This window comes from Felis catus, chromosome C1 (assembly GCF_018350175.1).
Source record: "Felis catus isolate Fca126 chromosome C1, F.catus_Fca126_mat1.0, whole genome shotgun sequence".
NCBI lineage: Eukaryota > Metazoa > Chordata > Mammalia > Carnivora > Felidae > Felis > Felis catus.
The window spans coordinates 92,651,098-92,669,137 of record NC_058375.1 but is presented as its reverse complement, the minus strand read 5'-3'; the positions used below and the strand labels follow the sequence as shown (position 1 = coordinate 92,669,137).

The window sequence follows — 18,040 nt, the reverse complement described above, 5'->3', positions numbered from 1 at the left end:
GCATCTGGGTGGCTAAGTCGGTTGAGTGTCTGACTGTTCATTTCAGCTCAGGACATGATCTCGCCGTTCTTGAGTCCTAGCCCCGAGTTGAGCTCTGTGCTGATGGTGTGGAGCCTGCTTGGGATACTCGCTCTCCCTTTCTCTCTGCCCCTCTCCCACTCATGCTCTCCTCTCTCTCTCTCAAAATAAATAAACATTAAGGAAAAAAGCAACTCTGGAAAGTCCTCAAGAAACCTGTTTATGGGCACCTGGGTGGCTCAGTCAGTTGAGTGTCCAACTTTGGCTCAGGTCATGATCTCACGGTTTGGAGTTCGAGCCCCACGTCAGGCTCTGTGCTGAAAGCTCAGAGTCTGGAGCCTGCTTCGGATTCTGTGTCTCCCTCTCTCTCTGCCCCTTCCCTGCTCTGTCTCTCTCTCTCAAAAATAAATAAACATTAAAAAAAAAAAAGAAAAGAAACTTGTTTAGCTTTGTCTAATGCTATATCCCAACTTACTTGGCAATAGAATTTTTTCCTTGAAGAGTATCTATCAACACCAAACACACAGTAATAAACAATGGTTACAAAAATGAAATAAAACCTCCTTACAGTGCAAAATGGTTCTGCAGCTTCATTATATTTTCATACATATTATCAAATGGTTCTAGGGGCACCTGGGTGGCTCAGTTGGTTAAGTGTCCAACTTTAGCTTGGGTCATGATGTTGCAGTTCTTGAGTTCACGCCCCGTGTTGGGTTCTGTGCTGACAGCTCAGAGCATGGAGTCTGCTTCCGATTCTGTGTCTCCCTCTCTCTCTCTCTCTGCCCCTCCCCTGTTTGCATTCTGTCTCTCTCAAAAATAAACAAACATTAAAAAAAAAAAACCTTAAAAAAATGGTTCTCACTTTAGCTGCTAATTAGAATGGCCTCTGGAACTTAAAAAACTTCATGGCCTTGGGCGTCTGGGTGGCTCAGTCGTTTGAGCATCCGATTTCAGCTCAGGTCATGATCTCACAGCTCGTGAGTTTGAGCCCCGCATCGGGCTCTGTGCTGACAGCTCAGAGCCTGGAGCCTGCTTCCGATTCTGTCTCTCTGCCCCTAACCCACTCGCATTCTGTCTCTGTCTCTCTCAAAAAAAATAAATAAACATTAAAAAAAAACAACTTCGTGGCTTAATCAATACTATATTTGTCCAGTGTCAGAAAAATCAAGGCTTCAATCTTTTAACGTCTAGTTGAGAGTTTTTCCATTGAGAAGGCCATAAAGACCAGGAAGACAAGCTGAATATATGATCAATAATAAAGTATCATATAGCAAAGATTTTATATATAAGTATCAAAATAATTATTACAAAATTTTTTAGATAATCCTCCCTTTGTATACACTGCTCAGGTTTTCTTGAAAATACTGGTGTAGTTTGTTTTTTTTTTTAAGTTTATTTATTTATTTTGAGAGCTACAGAGACATCTGGGGGAGACAGAGAGAATCCCAAGCAGGCTCCAAGCTGCCAGCTGCAGAGCCCGATGTGGGGCTCGAACCCACAAACTATGAGATCATGACCTGAGCCAAAAATCAAGAGTCAGTCACTTAACCAACTGAGCCACCCAGGCACCCCAAGTGTACTTTTGAACCTCACAAGTAGCAGTGACAAGACAGTACACATACTACACTAAATTCCAAAATATAAAAGAATTGTATTCGACTTTGAGTCTTAGTTTCCTCATTACAAGTGGGGGTATTTAAAATCTCTTTAAAGGGTTGTCATGAAGATCAAATGTAAATAAATGAGTGAAAGGATGAGGAGTTTAAGGATAATGGTAAGATTATAAATGTTATAAAATATTGGTATCATCCCCCAAAGAGATTAAAATCTCATTAACAATTCTGCCCTAATGAAAGATTATAGCAGTATGGTTTTTTTCATAATGTTATTCTAAAGCGGATTAAAAACAATTTTTTTTAATGTTTTATTTATTTTTGAGAGAGACAGAGACAGATGGCAAGTAGGTTAGGGGCAGAGAGAGGGAGACACAGAATCCAAAGCAGGCTCCAGGCTCCGAGCTGTCAGCACAGAGCCCGACGCAGGGCCTGAACTCACAAGCTGTGAGATCATGACCTGAGCTGAAGTTGGACGCTCAACCGACTGAGCCACCCAGGCGCCCCATAAAGCTGATTTAACTTGTAATTAACTGCTTCATTTCTAGGTAATAAAGAAAAACTTACAAAGTCAGTATTATACACTTGTAAATATGTACAAAAATTGATTTTATAACATAAATCTTACTATCTACTTAAAAGCAATACATGAAAACCACCAACATTAGTAAAAACACTAGGGTAAACATAGTGTCAGCATATAAAATCCTTATCAAATATGCAAGAATAAAAATTTAAGTAACAAACTCAACAAGGCAATTGACTTACTCTTGGTCAGAGGCACTGATTTATAATCAAAGCTTAAGAGGGGCGCCTGGGTGGCTCAGTCGGTTAAGCATCCGAATTCAGCTCAGGTCATGATCTCACAGTCTGTGAGTTCGAGCCCCGCGTCAGGCTCTGTGCTGACACCTCAGAGCCTGGACCCTGCTTCAGATTCTGTGTCTCCCTCTCTCTCTGCCCCTCCCCCAATCAAAGCTTAAGAAAAAACTTCCAGGGGTTATTCTGAAGATTCACAGAGAAATGTCCAGTTATTATTATGGCTAGAGTTATAAAAATAATGAAATATAACCACCTCAAAAACACAATGACTAACTAAAATTTATTATTACTTCAAACTTTCCTAATCACAATAAAAAAGTTTTTATGATGAGTATTCGTAACACTTACCAGTTATACCCTCTGCTAGAAGATCTGTCATTTTGCAACACGATGCCAAAAGCTTAGTGGTAAATTCATCTAAAAGCATTATCTTAAAATGAATATATAATAAGAAATAGTGTAAGTACCTGATTGCCAAGAATTCACAATAGACACAATTTAATCCATTAAACTTACTCAAACATAAACCTTTTATAACATAAAATGAAAATATCAGGACAGTAAACAAAATTATCTCAATTCACCTCTTAACTTGTATGACCTAGAGATTTATTTTCTCAATATACATACATATAATATTATACATAAGCAAATAGAAACATTTCCATTTTGAAGCAGAAAACTTGTTCATTTTAAATGTATCTTGTGTTTAACATCAAATTTCTTACAATTATAAAATGTCACTTACAAAATACTAATTGTTCCAGGTGCTGTTCTTATTTTCCATGGATTAATTAATTTAATCTTTACAACTATGCTATGAGATAAGACTATCCCTATTTTAGAGACAAATAACAGAGAGGTCAACAATTTGCCTAAGAAGCCACAGCTATCAAGTGGTGAAGCTATGATGTGAATGCAGTCAGTATGGTTCCAGACTCTACACTCTTACAGAAGTATAATAAGGACAATAGATTGATGTCCTCAATTAAAGGGCAAAATATGCATTCTACCTTCCATTCGCCTTCTTTCTTGCAGTCATCAAACACTGTTGCTTTTATCTCTGCCAAAAAAACAAAACAAAACACAAAAAACACAATTATTTACAAATTTGAATCAACAATTAGAAACATAATAATAACTACTGAAAGAGCAAAAAGATTGGGGAAGTACCCAATTTGAAAATCTGCTAACTTACATAAAAAGTATATATACCTGTTAAACTCTAAGTAAAAATTCAGTTCTCTTTAATACCTAACCTATATTTAAACTGTAATATATTTTTAAATTTTTGAGAATTAAAGTATTATAGGGGCACCCGGGTGGCTCAGTAGGTTAAGCGTCCAACTTCGGCTCAGGTCATGATTTCACAGTTCTTGGGTTCGAGCCCTGAGTCAGGCTCTGTGCTGACAGCTCGGAACCTGGATCCTGCTTCAGGTTCTATGTCTCCCTCTCTCTCTGCCCCTTCCCTGTTCCTGCTCTGTCTCTCCTGCTCTCAAAAATAAATAACAAACATCAAAAAAAAAAAAAGTTAAGGGATGCCTGGGTGGCTCAGTCAGTTAAGCATCTGACTTTGGCTCAGGTCATGATCTCATGGCTTGTGAGTTCGAGCCCCGTGTTGGGCTCTGTGCTGACAGCTTGGAGCCTGGAGCCTGGAGCCTGCTTCAGATTCTGTGTCTCCCTCCCTCTCTCTCTGCCCCTTCCCCACTCACACTGTCTCTTTCTCTCTCTCTCAAAAATAAACATTAAAAACATATTTTTAAAAAAGTTTTAAAAAAAGTATTATAAAATATTAATATAAGTATATAAATATATCTGGAAAATATTCCTGAAACTATTATCTGATTTGCTTTTTCCTATTCTACTTAAACCCCAAGTAAACAAGATGAAAACAAAAAAACTCATAGGAAAATCCCTAACTAGCCCATTGCTAAATTATATCTGACAATCAAAATTGGGTAAGCACTTTTCTTCCTGGTTTACTGCATTACAATTTTCAACAATTTATATTACAACATTAGGTACAGATATTCAGTCTTGATTTATAATCGATAAATATTAACATGTTCCTTGTAATGATTTTTAAAATTAACCTAAACATATTTTTTAAATTACTTCACTGATAAACAAAAATTTTTTTCTGATGTATTAAATAACACACATAGGCAATCAACACAAATATCTGTTGTTCTACCTCATAATAAGACAATTCCTCACAAAGTTTTACTAATTTTCAATTTTGAAAACTGATATGTAGTATGTAACAAATAAAATATAATTAAAATGTAAATTACAGTAACTTCTAATTTCATTAATTCCTGGTAATGAGATGTTTATATAATTCATTTAAACTTTCCTACTTCTTGGGTAGGTCTGGCTGGCTCAGTCAAAACATGTGACTCTTAATCTCAGGGTTGTAAGTTTGAGTCCCAGGGAGAGTATAGAGATTACTTAAATAAGTAAATAAACTTAAAAAAAAAATAAAAAAATTAAAAGATAAACTTTTCTACTTCTTAATTTAATACCTAAACTTCAATTGTTTTAAGTTAATGCTTGTGGAAATATACCATCAATTTTTGGCATCACATTAAATGACATGTTCAAGCAGAGGGTATATTTAATAAGGATTACTAATACTCATCATTAGAAGTGTGATCTGGAAGGTTTTATTTGATTGGGAAGGCTTGAAAGTGTTAAGAAATACTAGTTAAGGTGCTTATATGTGTTTGTTAGGAAGATTGTAGCTTTTTTAAATGTTTATTATTTACTTTTGAGAGAGAGAAAGAGACACTACGTGTGCACACAAGTGCACACGAGTGGGGGAAGGGCACAGAGAGAGGGAGACAGAATCCAAAGCAGGCTCCAGGCTGTCAGCACAGAACCTGATGCAGGGCTCAAACTCAGGAATTGAGAGATCATGACCTGAGACAAAGTCAGACATTCAACTGACTAAGTCACCCAGGCGCCCCTGCCAGGAAGATTATAATGTTAAATGAGAATTACAGCAAAAGCCTGAAGTGTTTAATATTTGGGAATTTAAACCCAATGCACTGGTTTCTTCTACTCTATAGGCAGAGATAAAGGATTTTCTCAGGCAGAGTTCAGACACTAAAATACTTTGCCACTTCCCTTTCTAAGCTTTCTTTATTTCTGTATACTTCAAACAAGCTGAAAATCAAAGAAATAAATGCTCATGGAATTTATGATGGAGCAGATTGAAGAGTTCCCTAGGAAGAACTCATCTCATTATAGTCTTTAAACCCTTAGAAACTGCACTGATGTATATGGTAAAAACTCATCACATGTTGCCATTAAGCACTTAAAGTACGGCTAGCCTGAACTGACATGTCCTGTAAGTATAAAATACACACCAGATTTCAAAGATCTAGTACAAAAAAAAGGAATAGAAAATATCATTAATTTTTTATATTTACATGTTTAAATGAGAATATTTTAGAAATTTATTATCAGGGGCACCTGGTTGGCTCAGTTGGTTAAGCATCTGACTCTTGATATCGGCTCAGGTTGTGATCTTGTGGTCATGAGATTGAGCCCCGCATGAGCCTCCACACTGAGGCTCATGGGATTCTCTCTCATGAGTGCTTGGGATTCTCTCTCTCTACCCCCTCCCCCCAAATAAATACTTTGAAAAAATTATTATTAAAATTATCTTCATCCGTTTCTCTCTCTCTTTTTTTTAATGTGGCTACTAGAAACTTTTAAATTATATATGTGGCTTGCATTATATTTCTACTGGATAGTGCTGCCTTGGAATATAAAGATACCTAGACAGTGTTAGTGTTAGCATCTTAACAACAAAACATAGGGGCACCTGGATGGCTCAATCAGTTGGGCATCCAACTCTTAATTTAGGCTCAAGTCATGATCTCACAATTCCTGGGATGGAGCCCCATGCTCTCAGTATGGAGACTGCTTGGGATTCTCTCTCTCAAAAATAAATAAACTTCAAAAAAAAACCAATAAATGATAAACAACCAGTTTTGTGGACTAGAAATTAGGTGCATCCAAAAAAAGTAATATGGTCAAAGGTAAGGTATGTTTGGAGGGGAGTCAAAGGAAATCACATCAACTAATATGACAACTTTTTAAAAAGGTATTTCCTCCAAATACTAATGAAAATTATTTGACCTTACATCCATTTCTCTAGCACCCCAAATATGGATATATTTGATTCAATTCTCTTACTCTCTGCTTGCTCTAGTCTCTTTCTCAGAAACCATATTTGTCCTTAAAAGTTTCGTCTATTAGATCTAGCCTTCAATTTTTCCCAACATTACTGAGATACAACTGACACATAACATAACTTCAAAATATATGTGTTGATCTGATACACATACTGCAACATAATTACCACTGTAATGTTAGTTAACAGATAATTACCATTCTTTTAGTAATTTTGGGAGGTGAGAACATTTAAGATCTACCTTAGCAACTTTCCAAGTATATAGTACAGTAGTACTGCTACCTGTAATCACAATACTGTTCATTAGATCTCCAGAACTTACTCCTCTACCAACTGAAGTCTGTACTCTTGGACCAGCTTCTCCTCATTCCCCCTAACCCCCATCAGTCTTCAATTTTTTGCAAATCTAACTCTCCATCATTCAATTATACAGTACAGGTTTAAGCACCTACCTGCCTCAAATTGAGATTATAGTTCCCTAAAAACTGCTTTAGACTTCTCTAAGAGTTTTAGTGACATTTTCTTAGTCATAGTCTTTGGATAGTTCCTCCATCTCCCATATCCAATAATCATGCAGTGTTGATTGTTCTTTCTGGTGACTGCCACAGTCCTCAGCATTGCCTTGGTTCTCATCATCTCTCACTCAACTACTATAATAGCCTCCTATCCGGATTTCCTGCTTTTAATTTTTTTTAAGTTTATTTATTTAATTTTGAGAGAGAGAGAGAGAGGGAGGGAGGGAGGGAAGGAAGGAGGAAGGGAGAGACAGAAAAGGAGCTCATGAGCAGGGTAGGGACAGAGAGAGGGAGAGAAGGAGAGGGGGAGAGAGAGATTGAGAATCCCAAGCAGGCTCCACACTGTCAGTGCAGAGCCCAATGCGGGGCTCAAACTCATGAACCGCGAGATCATGACCTGAGCCAAAATCAAGAGTCAGATGCTTAACCAACTGAGCCACTCAGGTGCCCCTGGATTTCCTGCTTTCTACCTCCAATCCTTTTGCCTGTTCAATCCATTTTCCACATTGCTGTCAGTGATCTTCCTGAAGCACAAATTTCTTAATCAATGCCCACCTAAATTCCCTCAAATGCTCACTCTTGCCTCAGAATAAAATCTAGATTTTACTATTCAACCTCCTGTACCAAGTGGCCTCTGCCTACTCTTTAAGTTGATCTTCCACCAGTCCAAATGATATCCAAATAATTATCTATTAATACCAACTACTCTCTTTGCTCATCCTGTTTCTCCTAAATGCAAAAGGAAATGTGTTTAAAACTAATGCCAAAGATAGGACGCCGGGGTGGCTCAGTAAGTTGGGCGTCCGACTCCGGCTCAGGTCATGATCTCACAGCTTGTGAGTTCGAGCCCCGCATCGGGCTCTGTGCTGACAGCTCAGAGCCTGGAGCCTGCCTCGGATTCTGTGTCTCCCTCTCTCTCTCTCCCCCTCCTCCGCTCATGCTCTGTCTCTCTCTGTCTCAAAAATAAACAAACATTACAAAAAAAACCAAAAAACTAATGCCAAAGAGGAAATGAAAACATGGAAGAGAAAAATGAGAACAGAGCTAACCAAGTTTTGTGCAGCATCAGCAATGCAGAAAGTATACTTGCACAACTATCTTAAACCACAGAGAAAGTATTAATAAACATGGTAACATTGTAAGAGAAACTGATTTGTCTGGAAAATAGTAAATCATCTGTAAATAACAGTTTTTTAGGAAACAAAAATGCCTAGCAACGTTTAAATCATAAATTAGGAAATAAGAGGGGAAAAAAAATACTAGTACTAAAGACAATCTCAACAGGGACCTGGAAAAGGTACCCTTTTCTCTTTATCTGGTCTTCCTTATCTAAATCCAGATGTCAAATTCAGCTCCCTTTTCTGTAATTTATACCTATGTATCTCCATCTGCTTTCTAGATACCTCAACTTGCACTTACACTCACTGTATTTTAAACCTAAACTATTTTTTCTCTCCAAAACTGTTCCTTCTCTTTCCCTTTATTAATAAAGATACTACTACCTAGTCTCCTAGACCTGAATCCGAGTCTAGGATGACTCTCCCCCAGCTTAAATCCTATTTATTCTTTCTCCAGAACTGCTCTCATACTCTCAGCCATCTTCTACCTCCTTTGCCACATTTTGGCCTTCTTCCTTGGACCAACACCATAACAGTACCAGTCTCTGCCACCCACTCCAATTTATCACCCAAGTGCACCCCTGCTTCTAACATCTGAGTTTTTTCTAATAATCAAATTATTACAACAATGATAATCAACATATATACACTACTCTATCACTTGCTTTTTTCAATAAATATACATCATGGATACCCTTTATACAGCATATAAACATATAGATTTAAATTTTTTTTTTTTAATTTTTTTTTTTCAACGTTTATTTATTTTTTTTGGGACAGAGAGAGACAGAGCATGAACGGGGGAGGGGCAGAGAGAGAGGGAGACACAGAATCGGAAACAGGCTCCAGGCTCTGAGCCATCAGCCCAGAGCCCGACGCGGGGCTGGAACTCCCGCACCGCGAGATCGTGACCTGGCTGAAGTCGGACGCTTAACCGACTGCGCCACCCAGGCGCCCCTTAAATAATTCTTTTTAATACCTACATAATATTTCTTAGTGCAGGCACACCATTATTTATTCAACTATTCTCCTCTATGAGAGGCAATCATCCTGTTTGTTTTTGCCACTATAATGTTGCAGTGAAGATCTTTATACATATATCTTTATTATCAATACTTTTATTTCTTCATTTTAGAGAGAGAGAGTACGGGGAGGGGCAGAGGAAGGAGAGGGGGAGAGAGGGAGAGGGAGAATCCCAAACAGGTTCCATGCACAGCGTTGGTCAGTGTAGAGCCCAACTTGCGGCTCGATCCTATGACCCTGGGATTATGACCTGAGCTGAAATCTAGTCTCAAACAACTGAGCCACCCAAGTGCCCAGACTTTTATTTCTGAAGCAAAGGTTCCTATAAGTGGGAATGCTGGCATCAAAAGATGTGTCTGTCGTGTTACTATACATTGCTAAATGCTTTGTCAAAAGTTTTTAACAATTCACATTCCCACCAGCAAACTTCCCAACGATAGCATGTCAGTCTGATGGGTTAAAAAGAGGAACTGGTCTTTATTTGCATTTCCACTTAAAAACAATCAACTGAATGTCCTAATCTGCAAGTCACCTGTTCACATCCTATATTTTTCTATTGCGTCATTATCTTCTCTTTATCAATGCGCAGATACTCTCTACAGATTGACCCTTTCTCTTCTATGTGTGGTCAATATTTTCTTTGAATCTAGAGTTTAGCTCTTGATTTTTTTGTTAATGGTGTCTTCTACCATATAGGAATTTATAATTTTTATTTAACAAATTTTTATGGGATTTGGGTTATCAATTTTTTTAAAAGTGTAACCCATGTTACTCTATATTTTCTCCCCATTTTATTGTTTTATTTTATATTTTAGATCTTTAATACATATGGAATTCATTTTAACTTGCTAAAGTTGGATTAAGATCATGCCTAAGTAAATAAATAAGGAGCAAAGAATCATGCTAAGTAGATGTCAGAACAAATACCTTAAGACAAAAATTTGTAAAATGTCATTAAACAATGAAAACCTAATATTAAATATTTATGACCTAAACAAAACAACCATGGCATAAAAGAAAACCATGGCATAAGTGAAAACTATCAGGAATCTAAGTGGAAATAAAGAAAATATAACAAAATGAAGATCTAAAAAATGGAATCATGAAGAATTCAAGTTGAAAAAGACTTAGAGAACATGTAGTTCAAACTCTTCATTGTTTAGGCTAGGAAAGTGAAGTACAATCTGGAGTGGAAATCAAGTCTTCCAACTATTAGTCCAATGAGGAGAAATAATAAACCAGCTTTTATAAGTAATGCATAATGAAAATCAAAAAGCCAAAAATCAAAAGCAGACTTGTAGGCTACAAAGAGTTTACATTCTCAGAAAACCAAAATATATTATTAAATTCCTAATTATGATTCCAACAGATTCTGCAGGCCTGTGGCCCAAGTTATTTAGTGAACAGGTAAGAATCTTTATAAAGGTAGAGCCAGAGGCCTGGGGCAAAGACAAATGCAATACTCATTATTAGTCAGCTTAATAAAAACAAATTGAATTGTGCATGAAAAAGACCACTTAGGGCTATCAAGGTACACTAAAAATTGTATGAAAAAATAAAAAAAAATAAAAATAAAAATAAAAATTGTATTAAAGTAGAACATATGAAAACTGAGAACTAATAGGAGACCTACTAAAATGTATACAAAGACAAACATTAAAGAGCTAATATTTCTTGGTAGGGGGTTAGTAAATTCTGTATTTACTTCTGTAAAGAAAATAACAATGGAAGGTTTAGAGGGTTTCTCTCATAAACATAAAAGTGTAAAATAAAAAGCCACTGTTAGAAAATTATTCATAATGACAGTATGAGTCAGAAGAGTAGTTACTCTGGAGGAGAGGGTAGGATTTAGACTATTAGACTATTTAGACTATTTTAGACTATCTAAAAATTTAGGATTTTTAGAGGAGAGGGAAGGATTATGGAGTACTTGAAAACGTTCTGTAACTTGATCTAGGTGGTAGTTAACATGGATAAAAATTCATCCAGCTGTACGCTTAGCAGTAGTGCATTTTACCATTACACTTAATGAAATCTTAGAGTCATTTCCCTTCAAAACAGAAACAAGAAAATGGCTTCCTTTCAGCACTGTTTCAACAGAATCTCAAAAATGGTAGTGACTGATATTTGAAAGAAAAAAAACAAAAACAAAAACCTTTCCTTTTTATTGGCTCCCCACTGCCTAATGTCTACTCTATTTAGCTCCAACCTACCTTTTAGTCTTCATCATCCTATTCCTTGCAACAAATACCCTATACTCAAAAGGAACTATTCCCTCTTCCAAAAAACTCATGCACTTTTTCCTCTTTGGGCCAAATTTGGCTCAAATTTCCCTATGTCTGCCAAAATCTTACCACCTTCCAATGGCACTTCCTCTTGGGAGTCTTCCCTGATCCACTCCCACAGAGGAAATAATTCCTTTTTCTTCTCCTCTCCCTTTCCACAATGCTAATATAGTACTTAGTTAGTACTTGTGTACCGTCTCCTCTCACTGAACTATGAGTTGCAGGCAGTCAAGGGATATGCACCTGAAATAGTGTACAACAAAGAGTAGATACTCAATACATACTGATTTAAATAACTATGTGGGACTGGAAAAATCCAAAAATTAAAGTATACAATTTTGCTCAACAAGATAAACTTAAAGAAGTGACCAGAATGAAAAAAACACATAAAACTAAAATAATTAAAACAAAAATGCTTTACACATGCTTATATTTGCATAGAAAACTTTAGAAGAATTTGTAAGAAACCTAAGAGTAGTTGTGTCAGAAAAGGGAGGCTGTGTAATCTTTTCTGCTATCTAAATTTCTTTGCCAAGTCAGGTATTTAAAAACACTTAAGGGGGACCTGGTAACTCAGTCAGTTAAGCGTCCAACTCTTGATTTCAGCTCATCATGATCTCACAGTTCATGAGTTCAAGCCCCGCATCAAGCTCTGTGCTGATGACATAGAGCCTGCTTGAAATTCTCTCTCTCCCCTCTCTCTATGCCCCTACCCCACTTGCTCTCTCAAAATAAATAAACTTAAAAAAATTTTTTTAAGTACTTAAAAATGATCATTACAAAGACTATGAAATGGCATGGAAAATGCCATGTCAACATTAGATATTTTTAAAAAGGAAATCACAGAATGACAAATAAAAAAATATATCTGTAGCTATACAAGGACTAAAAGAAAATGTGAAAAAAGGGGAAACATGTAAAGAACTGGCTTAAATACATTCTGATTACTTTTACTTGTAATTTTTCCGGGTTAATTTTCTCTTAACATTTGTCAAATATGTGGTATGAAGCACAGACACTAGACTATTGTTTATAGATAAGGGGAAAAAAAAGACTGCACTAAGGGGGAAAATGCCACAGGTGGCTTGAGCTTGCTTTGTAGTTGATTTAATTACTCTTGTTATTTTTTAAATAAACTTCATCAAATTTTTATTTAAACCCTTTTATCAGTGATATTTTTGCTACCACTTTCCTGTAGTAAAAAGTGGCAAGGGAGCAATATTGAGCACTAGAAACGTCACTGATTTTAAGTATGGAAATTCGTTTTGTAAATAAATATAGCCTTTGCACTCAAAATATTAAAGCTCTTTTTTTTTTTTTTTTAAGTGTTTTGAGATAGTCCCTAAAGGCTGATCCCTTCTCAGGTTTTAGGTCTCAGCTCAAATATCACCTACTCAGAGAAAACCTTTCCTGATCCATCTATCCAAAGTAGCCCCCTCTCTCTATATATATCACAAACTGAAATAATGTTTATTCTTTGTTTACAGATTTATTTTCTATTATTTTCCACTTGAATGCAAGCTTCAAGAAGGCTGGGAACTTGTCTGCCTTCTATTGCTGTATTTCCACAGGAATTCAGTAATATTTATTGAGTAAATGGGGACTTTAGGTAGCAAAAAATGGAGAAAATTATAAAGCTGATCTGTTTACTTTTAACAAACATTTCCATTTTTCTAGGGCCTGTTCCAAATTTAAAGCTCTAGAAGAAAAACTGGTGGACCCACCTTTAAGAAGCTTATCAAGATGCTCACATTAGGCAGTAGTGAGAAGTGCCATTTTGGAAAGATAAATCAAATGCTACAGAAATATAAGAGGCTGGGTTAAAATAAGAAGTCACTATGGTGATAGTAGCCCCATTTAAGCCAAGACTTGAAGGCTAGCTAGAGTTTGGATAGGTGAAGAACAGGCATAAGGCGAGCATTCTAGACAGGAGTTGGCATACAGATATAGAGGCAGAAGATTTCAATAAGAGTGACTAGTTGAACATCAAGATCACACAAGGGAAAGGTAGATAACAAGGTAGGTTACTGTCAGGTTGTAAGTCTTCAAAAGCAGACTAAGCATCTGAAATTATCTCTACACAACTGGAGGGGTCTCTCTCTGCAGGTCTTCAAACAGTTGAGCATGATCTCAGCACAGCACTGTTACAGGAAAATTATTCTGGCAGCGACTGGGCCAGATAGACTGGAGTGAGAAATAGGTGCTTGGAGGCTTAGTTAGGAGGTTACTTCAACAAAGTGGGCATAAGGCTCTGAACTAAGGTTTAAACATTACAGAAAGTCATAGACACATGACATGTTAACTCTGCAGTCAGAAAGATCTAGGTGTGGGGAAAAAAAAGAAGAAAGATCTGGGTGTGGAATACTAAGTCTATATTTAATACCTCTATCAGTTTTCTAAAAAATAGCTTTATTAAGATATAATTTGCATAGCATATAATTAACCCAAAGCGTACAATTAAATAAGTGGTTTTCAGTATATTCAGAGTTGTGTATCTATCATAATAATCAACTTAGAATATTTTCACTCGTCCAAAAGGAAACCATCTCCTTAGCCATTATCCCTGAATCTCCCCACCCCCTACACCTTCCAACATACACAACTCCTCATCTACTTTCTGTCTCTATATATTGTCAATTCTGGATATTTAATGTAAATGGACTCACACAGTGGTTATTTGTGAATGGCTTATTTCATTTGGCACAACTTTTTTCAAGGTTCATCAATACTGTAGCATGTATCAGTACTTCATTCCTTTTTATTGCCTGATATTCCATTTTTGGGATATACCACTTGTTATTTACCTATTCATCAATCTGTGGATATTTGGGTTGTTTGATTTTTTGGCTATTATGATTAATACAGCTATGATAACAGATGTATCAGTTTTAATGTCTATGAAATAAAGATAATAATTCTTATCAAGTTTTAAAAGATGTAAAGAATAATGCCTGGCACAGAATAAATGTTCAAGAAATATTAGTTTCCTTGTCCCTACATTTTAGGTAAACTGAAGATTAAGTAATTTATCTTTCTACCACGACTCAACTGTACTATCTTCAACCTAGCAAAACCTTTCCCCAAATGTATGCTTCTCCTACCTCTTAGGATATTCCTTCATCATTTCTTACAGACTCTGTCATCTTTTGCTAACAGAACTCACAGTCCCCCTTCTTTCTCTCTTTCTACTCCCTAAATGCTGAATGAATGTCATCTTGTGTTTTGCTCATGTTTCTATTTATACAAAGATTCAAAGAACTATTTTTTAACCTCAACATTGCTTTCCTTCCCTTCACTCTTCTGTCTTATCTTACACTCCATCTGACATCCTGGTGCTGCTTCAAGTTAATAGCGCTAGATGGAAATTTTCTTATCTCTAAAATCTCCCTCTTGCCCAGTTTCCATGCTATCAAAACTGATGTTACTATCATTAACCTTTTTTCCTCATAAATACTTATGTTAAGGACCATGTACATCTTGCAAACTATTTACACAATGCAATTCACTACCCATTTTCAAAGAAATGTACTTTAAGTACGACTGTGATTTAAAAATATTACCAAATCTTACAGGGTACCTGGGTGGCTCAGTTAAGTGTCCAACTTTGGCTCACGTCCCGATTTCAGGGTTCATGGGTTCCATCCTTGCCTGGGGCTCTGTGCTGACAGCTCAGAGCCTAGAGCCTACTTGGGGTTCTGTGTCTCTCTCTCTCTCTCTCTGCCCCTCCCCTGTTTGCACTTTTTCTCTCTTTCAAAAATAAACATATATATATATATGTATATATATATATATATATATATATATATAACAAATAAAAATCTTACCAAATCTTAAAACTCACCCATGCAAATCTTAAAAAACAGAATGCCCACCTTATAATTATCAAATTTTTAAAAAGAAGTCTCATAACCTTTTCCCCCCTTTTATTTATACACTCGTTCTAGTACGTTCAGCACTATGACAGTTATTGATGTGGAGTTCTAATCTTGCACGAGGAACTGTATCTCCCAAAATTTTGTTGACTCAGTCACTTCTGTCCTTTGCTCAACAAGCCGGAGTCAGAGATACTAATTAGATGTCACTCCCTTTCCACTACTAGACCATAATTACTTTCAACCCAACTGCCAAACAATGATGGTTCTTCCGGTTTGGTGGTTTCATTCCTTCTCTAACCTAGCTGACCTAAGTTTGGAGCGATTTTTATGAAAGTCGTAAGTGACATGGCAGAAGAGCAGAATATCAACCAACAAGCAGTAGTACAGCCCTAACAGCAGTGAGTGGCCCTCGGAGTATAGACAGATGTGAAGGTGCAGCTTTTGCCCTGAGATTTAATCATCCAAATGGCTCCTTCTCATGAACTCTTTAGAAAAGTGAGCTCCTCTAGAAACACAGGAAGAAGGATCTGTTCAACAGTCAGCGTTTGTTTTTGTTTTTGTTTTGTTTTTTTCTTCTATTAGAAGACATTGAAAAGTGTAGTTCCAGAACCCTGCTTGGTACTAAAATGAAGAAACATAGCAAGCAGTCTTTGGAAACAAGTGTGAGGAGAAGGGGAGGGGCAGGTTACAGAAACACAGTGCCCAGACCGTACTGGGTGCAGAGACATCACCGACTGGTGGGGCTCCGGGGTGGGGAACCAAGGAGCGTCGAGAGCAACGCCGAGGATAGTCACAAGGGCCGAGGGAGAAAAATCCGGGCTGGGGGCCGCTCACCCAGGGCGGGGCCTCGGGGCCAGAGCCGGGCCGAGGCGACGGGGTGCCAGACGACAGCTAGAAGGCCACACGCTCCCGCACCCTGCCCATCCCTGAGGCTAGCAGGAAATAGGGTTGGGAAGGCGAGCACGAAAAAGTCCTAACAGGGACCTGGGTCCCAAAGCAACAAGTGCCCGCGGCGGCTTCCCAAGAGACTGTTGGTCTGGGGCAGGATAGCAAGGCACGGCGCGGCGGCCTCCTGGCCTTCCCTCTCTCAGCCCCTGCCCCACCGCACTCACTCTGCCACACCACGCTCTTCAGCCCCCGCTCCGTCACCGGCGGCGCCATCTTCCCAACACTGCGGAGGAGCAGCCGCCGCCTCCCGCTGGCAACCTACTTTAGGAGAAAGAAGCTCGGAGTGGCCCCGCCCCCACTCACGGACCGCGCCCTCCGGTAACGTCACGCGCGACCGCCAGGGGATTCCCGCCCACGCCTGGACGGAGGCTGCGCAGTGCGGGTGGAATCTGTGTGGGCAGTCGTGCGCCCCCTAGCGGGACTCTCTGTCAGCCGAAGTTCAAGGACCCGTGACGTCAAAAAACGAAGTCGTGCCTGTGTGTTACGAGTTAACCTGATATAAAAAATTCCGAATGCACGCAGATGGTATTTGAAAAAGGAATGGGTCATTCTTTCGCTTTGCAAAAGAACTCTTCACCTGGCGAAGCCGTTCATAATAGACTCCACTCAGCAGCCCCCTCAACTACTGAATAGAAAATTTACCCATTAAAGTCTATTGTATTCATTTTTCAAGGACATAGTAATTGTGTAGAACTCTGAGGTTCCCTCCAGTGTGCCCCGACCTATGCAGGACTTTCAGGAAACTCAAAGAAGTGAGAGACCCACTTCTGAAGAATTATAAATCTCATTGGAGAACTCAATTCCTGGTATGCTGAAGATAGTCAAAAGTTGGTTGAAAAAGCGAATGCCTTCATGATGATAATATACGTAAATGAACCAATAAAACAGTAATTATTTACTCAACAAGCATAAATTCATGTGCAAAATTGTGTGAGAGAGGACATCAATGCTTTAGGATTTAAAAGAAGGGGTTATTGTTAAAAAGGGATTCACAAAGGAGGTGATTTGAGCTTAGGCTTAGCAAGTTTAAGCAGAGAGTTATTTCCTGAGATGGTGCTTTTGAGGTGAAATCACAGTAATCAATCATGAATGAAATCAGTTTAGTTGCTGAGAGCCCCATCTGTCACTAACCATCATTTACACTGTCAGAAAGTAGACTTTCCCATAGATTTGCAAAGAATCAATGGTCTTAATTCAAGTTGGTCACATAGGAAAGTGGAAATATACTCTTAATGATAATGGCTAATATTTACTGACTGCTTACTACATACAAGGTATTATGGTAAGTGGATTATAACCCTTAAAGATAAAGAAACTGATAGTGAAATAACTTCCCAAGGATGCTCAGCTTGTGGTATAGTGGGAACTAGGATAAGGCATAAGCTACACAGAAAGCAATAAAGTAGTCTGTGGGACAAGCTGCAGTATTTGCTCCTTAGGAGAGAAAGAGAATGATGAATAAAAGCAGCCATTAAATAGGTTCAAGCACAACATGTGGCATAAATGGTTTTTCCATTCATGGCTTATATGGGAATGGAAGCTGGAGCTCTGGCCTCTTAAACCTACTTTAAATGAACTCAGCTGCTCAGAATTTTAAACAAATGAACGCATTTCTTTTCCTC

At 37.9% G+C, this 18,040-nt stretch overlaps 1 protein-coding gene across 3 annotated transcripts in view; it reads right to left on the bottom strand.

The window, feature by feature from the left end:
* Positions 1-16,737, bottom strand: part of STXBP3 (syntaxin binding protein 3) — a 54,382-nt gene extending 37,645 nt beyond the window's left edge. For all 3 annotated transcript variants that reach the window (XM_006934955.5, XR_006582829.1, XR_006582828.1), the window contains exons 1-3: positions 16,583-16,737; positions 3,464-3,513; positions 2,799-2,880 (exon numbers count right to left, since the gene is read on the bottom strand). In XM_006934955.5, the coding sequence (XP_006935017.1) occupies positions 2,799-2,880; positions 3,464-3,513; positions 16,583-16,631 (181 nt within the window). In that variant the 5' untranslated portion in view covers positions 16,632-16,737. The remainder of the gene's footprint in view (positions 1-2,798; positions 2,881-3,463; positions 3,514-16,582) is intronic.
* Positions 16,738-18,040: the final 1,303 nt, after the last annotated feature.